General features: G+C 31.9%; 2 protein-coding genes across 2 annotated transcripts in view; one reads left to right on the forward strand and one right to left on the reverse strand.

Annotated features, from left to right (window-relative positions):
- The window catches only part of LOC107647475, a 4,218-nt gene extending 3,807 nt beyond the window's left edge, over nt 1–411 (forward strand). The window contains exon 12 of the mRNA XM_021105665.1: nt 86–411. Within this exon, the coding sequence (XP_020961324.1) occupies nt 86–199 (114 nt within the window). The 3' untranslated portion in view covers nt 200–411. The remainder of the gene's footprint in view (nt 1–85) is intronic.
- LOC107647476 lies at nt 6,639–10,737 on the reverse strand. The gene is made up of 11 exons (XM_016351547.1): nt 10,578–10,737; nt 10,147–10,236; nt 9,644–9,749; nt 9,362–9,425; nt 9,118–9,173; nt 8,759–8,888; nt 8,474–8,650; nt 7,854–8,008; nt 7,678–7,744; nt 7,319–7,507; nt 6,639–6,800 (listed from the first exon to the last, which is right to left on the reverse strand). The coding sequence occupies exons 1-11, from the start codon at nt 10,735–10,737 to the stop codon at nt 6,639–6,641; spliced, it is 1,356 nt and encodes a 451-aa protein (XP_016207033.1).

Consider the following 11,388-nt stretch of genomic DNA (forward strand, 5'->3'; position numbering starts at 1 on the left):
AGCAAAATTCATAATAAACGTATTAATAAAGTTAACTCGTGTCACTAATTAAATCTTTATTATTATTATTATTATTTTGCATCAGGTGAGAGAAAGGTGTCATAAAGAATGGACATTGTTTCAAGATCGTATGGCTAATGCAGAGAGAGATTATTTTCAGGCAATGGGAATTATTCCACGGAACACGACAGGTAGTTAGGGACATAGGGGATGACTGTGCAAAAGAAAAGTAGCTTCGAAAATTACAATATTACATAGAACTAGAAGTCACGTTTTTATTCCATTCTTTTTATTAAATACCTTTTTACGAGACATAATTCCTGCATGCTCCATAGATGTGTGACTGCGTTCTTTCATGTAAATAGGACGCAACATTTTGGTATACATTCGGGCTTTTCAAGACTTCGTTTATTTTCACGCATTATCCATGAACAAAAATCAAAGAATTGATCATACATTCATCTGTAGATAGACAAGCAAATTTCATAATGTATTCTACAAAGCCAGTAAAATTGGCATTTAGTTATATATTGTTAAAATTTTATAAAATCGTGACTAACATAAATTAGCCACTAATATAGGACTACGATTAATCGGATCGTTAGTTTTATAGTTTGTGACGGTTATTTTTTTAGCAACGATTTTTAAAATTGTGGAGGCTTTTAGCTAGACACAATATAATAGTAATTAGCACAGTTAAAATTATGGCTAAAATTTGCAAATGAAATTAAAAAAAAAGAATTCATTGACTACCGTTAAATTTTGGCTAAAATATTAATTTATAAATTTGTCATAATTTCAATTGGGGTTAACTATGAAGATTAAACTATATATATTACATATATTCTTGTTACACTAGCGTGATAACCCGTGCATTGCACGAAGTTCATGTAATTTAAAGGTTTTTAAAAGGAAAATACTAAGAATATAACTAAAATATATTCTATAAAGACACATATGTTGTATTAAATTTGGATAATAATAAAATTATCACTACATTAAAATATCACAATAGAATACAACAATTATTCAATATGTCAATAAATAGTATAACATGTTTTCTAAGATAATAAAATATATTAAAAATTATTAGACACTAAAAAAAAGATAAAAAGAGTCCAAGAGAGATGTAGTTTATGGATAATCTTAAAAACATAGATTGTCAAGATATCTATTGACAGCAAAAGAAAATATTTATAACATATATAAATTTGTTCATTAATCAAAAAACAAAATATGTCGAAAACAGTTTAACATATACTTCAAAATATCTATCAAACAGAGTTATACATAGGAGGCCTAACATCGTTGAATCGACAACTCTATCTGGCGGTTAGGTAGCGAGTCGAGTTTCAAGGTAATGTTGTCCCCATCCTTTAAATTGTATACTCTACAACATTCATTCCACCCGACCCTAAACTTCCATTCTCCATCTCTTCCTCTACTCTTGAGTAAGTGGAAAAAGAACACATTCTTCTCTACATTGGAATGTGGACCAGTGATCATCCAAATCGAACCATCTCTTGATAGTTTGAGATATGAAGAAATTTCGAAGACAGATACTGCAATGAATAATTCATAGTTAAGATAAACATAGTATTTTCATACCCAATGAATAACAGATTTAGGAAGAATATTTAATAAGTTTGGAAGAAAAAAAATAAAGAAATCACTCTTTTAAGATCAACTTACCAGTCTAGATTGACCCAGATCCGAATTTGTGATGGTCTTTTGATAATAAACATCTGGAGTGTATCTGATTCAGGATATTTTACACATGTTAGTCACCACATTAAAAAATACCGATCTATAACATGATATTAAAATCGAAAACACAAGCAAAAAAAATTACATTTAGCATTACCCATGGTCAGATAAATTCGTTTGTCTCATTACTTTGTTCGTTGACCTCCATTGATAAAGTGCTTGCACCACACAAATCTATGGGATTATGCGGATTATCCCCTTCCAATGTCCCATCTTCAGCATTGTTTTCATCACCATATGATGAAAACTCATCATCAGATGGTTCAGACCCAGATAGAACCATCACATCAGGTGATGGGCCCTCATCAATCCTAGTATACTTTATGTGGAACACTCTTGATACGTTATCAAGTGTCTCTGGGTCCATTAGCTCAGGCACATATGAGTCAGGATCAAGGCGAATTTGGATGGGCTGGTTCTTGTGATTCCACGATGAAATAAAAAAAATTCCGAAACCAACATATCTAAATTGAACAGATGCCCCTCTATTGATAAAATAGAAAGATCTAATCTGTTCAAATGAGGTGTCAGTTATAAGCAACTGACCATTGTTTCTTCTCACTTCCAGCACTAAACAATTATCTAGCTCATCAATGACATAGAACATTGTCCCTAATTCTTCGCCATGAGTTGAAACAAAAGTTGGGGGAAGAGCTCTCTCACCCTATATTCAATTTTTTCCCTAAAGTTAATTCATGTCTAACAAAGCATGCTAAAAATGGATCACATAATATTACATAATCATTTAGCAAAGAGAGGTATATATACATTTAAATCTACCATTATTACCAACTGAGCAACAAAAGAGAACAATAATCACCTAAATGAACTGACATTATAATGAGCATCACAAAAATAGGTAACTAAGTAAGAAACACATATCAGGTCTTTTTGAATGTCGAGGAAAAAATACTGAAGTTTTGAAAGAAATAATGAAAAAGAAATTGCTGTTATCTTGATGGATTCTGAAACCAAAACACCTACATAAACATCCAATCATGTTTTCACGTATTAATAAATGTTGGATTTTCAAATTCACTATCATTATATGTATGATTAGTAAATATTATCTTTATTTATTTTGAATGTACATTGATAATTTATCAAAATTAATATTTTTAGAGTTGTTGTAGTCTAGACTCATTTCAGATTAGAAAGATCAAGAAGTCAGAGTTAGCTAATCAAAGTTAACTAACAGGCAAAAGAAACTATCAAAAGGAGGAAAGTAGAAAAGACCACTAACTGAATATAAATTAAAAACAAAGCATTCGAAGTTAAAGATTTAACCCACCTCTTTAATCGGTTAACATGCATGATATAATATTCCAGAATATATTTGGTTACCTGGTTATTGAAAAGGAGAAATCTGAAAATCCGTTCTTTTGCATTGGGCCAATATTCTTGGGTTGCTAAAAACCTCTTATTAGCACATAATGATATCATTAGAGGTTAAGATTGAGACTTTTAACCAAGAAACCAACTAACTAAGTATACCAAAAAAAAAAATAAAAGGCAACAAATTAAAAGTATATTTATGAAAAATACTCAAGAAACCACTTTAGAAAACTACTATACAACATATTTTAGAGATTACGAAAAATTATGAAATGTGGCCTACATATAAATGAAAAGCCAATAAAATTAAATTACAACATGAAAAATATCTAAGAAAGAATTAAAAAAAAAAAATTATAGATGGCATAACATCGATATTTAATTGACATTAAAATTTTCACAAGTTAATGTGAAATATATTGAATAGAAAAGTAGATCAAACTTCAATGAAATTGAAAAAGCAGCAAAGAAAAGATCTTCTCTAATGCTCAGCAGTATACCTGTTTGGATCTTCTCTATAGGCATGCATCGCCATTCAGCCTTATGATTCTTGGTGCATGAGTAAACCAGTTGACCTATGATGTTTAATATCACAGAGGCCAAACACCTTCCTACATGCTTTTTCAGATCCAAAACCAGCAACATTCTCAATTGGTCTCTTATACATCTTCATCTACCAAGAGATTACAGTATAAAAATTAGTAAATTAGCATTTATTTGAAACAAAATAAAACAAATCATAGAAAACACAATGATGATACCAATATTGTTCTGAGAGGTCGTTTGGGACAGAAAACGTCGATGGAAGTCGACTTAGTTTCAAAGCTAGATCTTCTTTCGATGTGCCATTCGTTCGTTCCCATCCTGTAGCAGTACTTGAACTATTCTGCAATCCAAATTGGGAGTGATCTATTTATCATGTATCAAATCAGAAGAAGAACTTAGAAAATATACTAACATAGTTTTAATTAATGTTAATGATGAATTCCTATAAACTAATAAGCATAAAATTGATTCTCAAAACACATAATTAACTAACAATCAGAACCAAAAAAATCAAAGATTGTAAATACATAATAATCAAAACCCACCATTTGTTGCAAATACATAACCAGTAACCACCCCAAAGATTGCATTCATCCACGAACTTCTAAGCATTCAGTGTCTCAAAATTGTCCCAATAAGTTCTAGAGATATCCATACACTTCATTTTGAGGTTCTGCACTAAAATCCATCACTCGGATTCATTTCTTCTAGATTAATAACTCACAAGGAATCCATATCCACGGGAAATCAAATTTAAAGGGAAGAAAAAACCCACTCATTACACATAACCTTATAATCTACTTACTTTAAAATATCTGCATTAAAAAAGCTTTCTCCTTCATTTTCTTTACAGTACATATCGAAGTTATAGCTATATGAAAGTGCTGAAGCTTAACTTCAATCGGGATGCCAATAATTCAAACTCTCCTCCATGTACATCAGAAACCCAAGAAGCATACAATTATACCTAAGAGACACCTAATCAAAAACTAAGAGACAGAGAAAAGGAAACCACAACCAAACCCAAGAATGTAATCTTATGCACAATTTCACTTAACTCTTAAAAAATATCCCACTTCTAACCAAAATGAGAGGAAGCAGAACAGACAAAAATCTCTCAATTACTACCCCCTTTCCCCAACTTACCCCTCAACTAATCTCATCCCGAAACCAAAAATCACTCCAAAATCTCAAATTTACCCCAAAACGACTGCACGAGCTGCCAAAATCAGCATTCAAATTCACCACACCACACACAAAAACGACTGCACGAGCTGCCAAAATCACGCCCAACGCAGAATGCGACAGAATCAACCATAGATTTGCAAAAAAAAAAATTGAGCCATAAAATAAGGGGGATAATAAAAGGTTCCTAGAGAGAGAGAAAGGCTAGGGTTTTGAGGCAGAGAGAGAAAGCGCGTGAACTTACAGTGACATTGAGGTGGCTCTATTGAAGCTCGAGAGTGATCCCCGCAAGAGTGTGGATGAGCCAAAGCGTTAGGGTTTGAAAGTGGCGAAGAGAGACCTAAATCATTTAATCAAGAAGACCTTCTATTTTTCCCTAATTTGAAATTCCAGTGCATACTCCGTAACAATTTTTGCTTTGGGGGAAAAATGCTCACATAAGTTCATCAAGTTAGCGTAGAATCTCCCGAAAATCACTTATTTCCCCACTGGCACCGAGAAGTGAATGTTTTTCAATAGGCTTCAAACGTTCAATGCTCTTGTACCGCAGAATAGATCCATATGAGCCTATGATTGACATAAGTCCAAAGTGAGACCAATGAATACTTTTGCAGACAATCGAAAGAAAAATACTATATTTCAAAGCAAATATGTCCAGAATTTATTGTCAAAGCAGTTTCTAATTTCCTTAAGTACTATAGTGAAAATTCAAGGGATCAAGACCAAAATGTAGCACTAGAAAAGACAAACAAAAAAGTATTCAGAATTAAAAAGAAGGCACAGCTAGTTTCATATAAAGTATTAAAATTGAAATTCAAAGATCTGAAAGATTGCCCAAAACAAACTATAATTCTAAATCTACTATAATATTAGCAAGAAAAAAAAATTGAAACTTATTTTATTTAATATTGATTCAAATAAATTTATTTTTTACTATTTTTAGAAAATTTTGTTTGTTATCAAAATATCTGGGCTGAACCTATATACCTTGTTTTCAAAAAAAAATTTCTTTTTTAAAACTCATTCAAATAATGTATGTAAGAGTGATAATTATTTAAAATGTTTGAATTTATATCCTATTAACAGTGAAAAATAACTTTCTTTATATAAAAAAGGGAAGAAAAAATAAAGGATAAGTACGATTTTGGTCCCTAACGTTGAGGGCCAGAATCGAAATCGTCCCTCTTGTAATTTTCGAATTAAAATCGTCATTAAAATTTTTTTTCGTATTAAAATCGTACTTTTTAATAAATTTTTTTGTTTTATTCCTAAACTACCCCTATTCCTATTTTAATAATAAAAATTATAAAATAAAATAAAAAAAAAAACGCGTAAAAACGCGTTGGGGGATGATGATGACGATGAAGGGGGAAGGTAAGCCGCCGTCCCGCCGCCGCAGTCTCGCCGTCCCGCCGCTGCCTCTCTTCTGTCCAGATCTCTTCTTTGTGCTTTGAATTTCTGATTTGGCTTTGTGTTTCTCTGTTTTGAATTTGTTAATTTGTTACTTGAGTTTCTGTTTCTCTGTTTCTGTTTGGGGCATGTCTATATATAATAATCATGCTTTATTCAAAAACACAGAGAAACATACTCACACAGAGAAATTTAAGTATACGAAAGAGAACAATAAGTTTCATAAACATCACAACTCTGGGAATCAGTTCACATTACATATCAAAATAGATCTATTCACAACATACTTTACCAATTTTCCAACTACTTAACAGAACTAACCAAAGTACTGACAATTCTTTACAGACTTGGAATTATATTATAGATATCTATATATATTGTAATGAAACTGATGATTAGCCACTACACTTATCCATCCTTTCAACAGGCTCAACAGTATTTTCACATTGACCAAAGGCACTCCGAAGCTCTTCCCTAATAGTGAGAGGCTGATGATTCCCAAATAAATTGGAACCTTGTGAGGACGAAATTCTTGCATGAAAATCATGGTTAACCGTCTATAGAGAACACAGCAACATATAAGAACAACGAATACAGAAGCCAAAAAAAATGAGATGAGAAAAAAATCAGGTATGATCAAACTTTGAAGACTAATAAAACAAATATTAAACAAATAAAGAAAAAAATTTAAATGATACATATGTATGCATATATGTATTACTGTTCACATAGTTTACTAAGAGATAAAGAATCAAAGTGCATTAGGTCAAGAAATACCCAACAATTCCAGTTGAGAATAGAAATCGGTGAAACCTGACCCACTAGAGGACTTGAGCTCGATGAACATTGAATGCTTGCATTGGAATGAAACTCAACTGGATTCTTAAATTCGAAAAAAAAATGAGGAACAAAGGGATCCAGATCAAATTTCTAAATCGAACAACAGAGGAATAACATCAGTAACTCTTAACACATGACACATGAAAAACACAAAACAATATAGCCAATTCAGGTTGACTCGATCAGAAACAAAGTGGACTAACTCAACATCATATTTACATAATAATATTATCACCTGTTGTTGATTATCACGGGTGGAGTCCTCCAAAAACTTCACAATATCAATATCATCACATATTGCACGAACAACGTGAATAGATATATTCAATTCATATTCAACAGGTCTAGGATCCACTATGAAGACAATTTTCTTGTTCATCAACTGAGAAATCATGCTATTCGGAATAGTGTAATCATCCGTTGACTAAGAAAAAAAAAGAAAAGGTAGATTAGCAAAATTCACATACCTGAACCATAAATACTAAACTGAAAAGAAGGACAATTAAATGAAATTAAAACCAAAATGATTACTTAGGAGGAATTTCTTTCGTCTATCAAAAAGTTTGAACAACTCTTTTTGAGTATTTGTATCACCTCATCATCCTCAAGTATGAAAATATTGCTGCCATTTGAATGGAAAACAATAATTTTGATGCGATACCTACATAATGTAAACAAAAGAAAGATATACACTAAGAAACATGTGCAGAAGATGAAATAAAAGGAAAAATAAAACTGGTACCAACAACTCTGAGAGATAAGATAGATACCTTCGTATGGCATCAACACACTCAACTCTACACAGATAACAATAAAATACATTCCCAACATGACAAACGGGTGCATTACACAAACAGCAGCAGTACCACCATTTCTGATGTTTCAGCACATCAATAATCTCACCGATCAAAAAACAAATCTGATCCTATAGAAAAACAGTAATTCGTATATTATGAAACATGTTTTATCATACTACACATGTTGAAATACAGTTCAGATGGCTGAAAACATAAACATAAATACTAACATTTTTTTATGCAGAAGAATATATTTTAGCACAAAGAATGTCAGCAAGCATCTCTTTAATGGTATGCACTTGTATTGGAACACCAAAGATGACTTGGTTGGTATAACTTCCAAGCTATCCATACTGAGAGAAGTCTTCAAATATTGGGCTAAAGGCCAAATCAGAACTAACATCCTTAAAATTTGGAAGGAAAACATGAATTATAAAACACAACTAACTTTTTAAAGTATGAGGCAAAATCATGTTGGCATGTAAAGGATACCATTCAAAACAACAGCCAAAGAATTAGAAACTGGGGATCAACAAACTATATCTAAAAACGATTCCTCCAATTCATATCTAACATAAAGAAAGAGTACCAACCTTGATGCACTGGTCAGCGTGAAGTTTGTTGAAAAAACGTGCATCACTAATGACATTAATGACTTTAAAGGTACCGCAATAACCCTGAGTACTAATCCTCTTTGCTTGAACTTTGAAAACAATTTCTTTTCCAATGAGTTGATGAAAAAATTGTGGATAGTACTGGTGCTCAATTCTCTGTCATAGATATTGAAAAGTGATCACTAATTAGCGGACGAAATTGAAGTATAAGAAATAGTTATTCATAGAGTATATAGCAATAAAATTTAAGTGGATAAACCATACATCCATTTCATCTTCTAACAACAAAAAGACATCAGAACAGGTTCTCCCTAATAGCTTAGTGACTGCACTGTCTAACAAGACAAACATTCCACAAGAAGTCCTGTCTTCAACAAGTATCTTAATCTTGTAACTATAACAAAGAAAGTAAATATGAGATTCACCTATTTGTGAGTCTAAGAAGAGGCTGATACATGAAGGCTACTTATATTATTGAATTAGAACACACGAAAGAAAATTTGTAACTCATAAGCTCGATTTACCTGATCATAAAATGCTAGACCTCTCTGCTCCACAGCTGACAATGGAACACATTATCATCACCTACAATAGGATGACCGTAAACACAAAAAAAGACCCACCACTCTGGATCTTCAACAATCTCCTTAATTTTTCCAACCACAAAGAATTGTCCATCCTATTAAAAAAAAATTAATGAATTGAATAGGTAAGGCATATCTACAATATTCAAAAATCAATTAACACGGGTATTTCCTACATAGCACTAAAAGATGTTAAAAAACTAATAGTGCGCACCTCATTGTTTCCCTTAAGATTATCAATAGTTCGTATTAGTTTCTAATCAAAAGATTCATCATCAATTACAGATACTAAATCCCCAACATCATTACTACGGAGTCTACTGAAATGGTGGCTTGCAATACCGTATCTATGTAAAAAAATTAATTAATATTAGGATAAAAGAATTTCAGCAAGACAGTTATAGAGGGAGAGAGAGAGAGAGAGAGATCAGGATTGATGGAAACCTGAGAAATATTGATCACATTTTAGAGACTGACTTTATCTACAAATCACAAAAGACAATAAGAAGAAATTAATTCATAAAGAAACTATTCATTCGAAAAAAAATATTTAAACAAATCAAACTGAGACATGTCCAACATGGACAACTCTTCACCTCCATTGACTTTGATCTTGAAAGATTGCAGAATTACAGCAGGTGGTCTCTGATACCTTTTCAAACTATTCATGTCTATATGAGCAGAACAATCACCAACAAGATTGCAGGAGATTTTCTTTCTGGGTAATGATTATAGGAAAGGATGGACAACAATAGAATAATTCAATAGCAGTAAAAAAACAAGAAAAAGAGGCATAAGGTAATTTAAAAAAAGGATCAGAAATAGAAAGATAATCGATACCCATCAACAAAAACTTCAAGGATCATAACTTTCAATATATTTCCATTACACTCAACATCCCTTCTCTTTTTCAATCCGCAAAGGACCCCGACAAAATCTGTTTAGTAAAATTATAGAAGACAAGATTAAACCCTCAGATAGAATACCATGAGACATTTCCTTGAATTCTTATTAATTTCAATTTAAAACACCTTTATAATGGTTCATATTTGAAAAAGTGAAACTTACCTATTAAGTACTCATAATCAATGCGCTTTTGAAGAATCTGGTCCATAGAAGTTAGACTTAAACTAGGGTTAGGTATGACTGTACTTGAAGCTGCAACAACAAAGGTACTACACTTGAAAAGGATGCGAAACCGGTGTCTTGTAACCCTAACCAATCCACCATTAGGTATCACTTTAAAGTCGAAAATAATGAATACATCTCCTTCTTTTAACTTATGAATAAAAGTTGTGATCAAATCATCCTTAACAGTTGCTTGGATCTTGTGGTGCTGAAAAATAAAAAAGAAAAAAATCATCTCAGCCTTTATAAATATTATACCATGACATATTACATGCTAAAAATTATCACATACACAATTTTAAAAAACAGAATTTAGTTAACTAAAAAGTGAGTTATTGATAGAACATACACACACACAAACACACACACACACATATTCATCTGCTTATCCATCAAGACCATATGTAAGAGTTTCTGCATATTTTCATTAACAATCCTAGCATCTTCCCAAATGGTCAAGATCTTAGCCTCAATACTCCAAGCTTCCTTCCATGGAGAGATTTTCCCAAGAGCATCAATAGTAAGACTCATCTTATAATAAATAGTAGAGATGAAAGAATGTAGATGAAAAAAATAAAAAGAAAAATCTTGGCAACAGAAAACTGTGTTGGATCTGAGTCTTATCTCAATGGAAGGGAATGCAAAACAAGAAAGGCAAATAAGGAACAAGTGATAGCTTTTGAGAGATCAACACAATACTCCATCACCTCATCACTACTTATAGCAGAGAAATGAGCAAGCTTGTAAGGCAAAGCTTGTAAAATACGTTTCTCTTGAAGTCCTTGGATAGATTGATTGATTGATTGATTGACATATGACATTTAATGTGTCCATACCTAATTAAATTACATATACTCATACCTCTATATATAGCTATGTCATATCAACCTATTTATGAATCTATATACATGTATCTATCTATCTATAAACAAACCATACCTATTGATTCATGCTATCTTTGACTATATAATTATACTGTTCCCCATCAATATGAGTAGTTAAATAGAACACATGATCTAGATTGACCCAAATAAAAATAAAATAAAAGCTAGAAACTTTTATGAATCATGCCGAAGAGCTCAGCTGAAACTCCAAAAGAGCTGAAAAACAAAGTAAAAACTACACAAAAAAAAAAGATAAATTTGAGACCAACCCACACTAATTCAAATTCAACTAATCACT

The sequence above is a fragment of the Arachis ipaensis genome, chromosome B06, assembly GCF_000816755.2.
Source record: "Arachis ipaensis cultivar K30076 chromosome B06, Araip1.1, whole genome shotgun sequence".
Classification (NCBI taxonomy): Eukaryota; Viridiplantae; Streptophyta; class Magnoliopsida; order Fabales; family Fabaceae; genus Arachis; species Arachis ipaensis.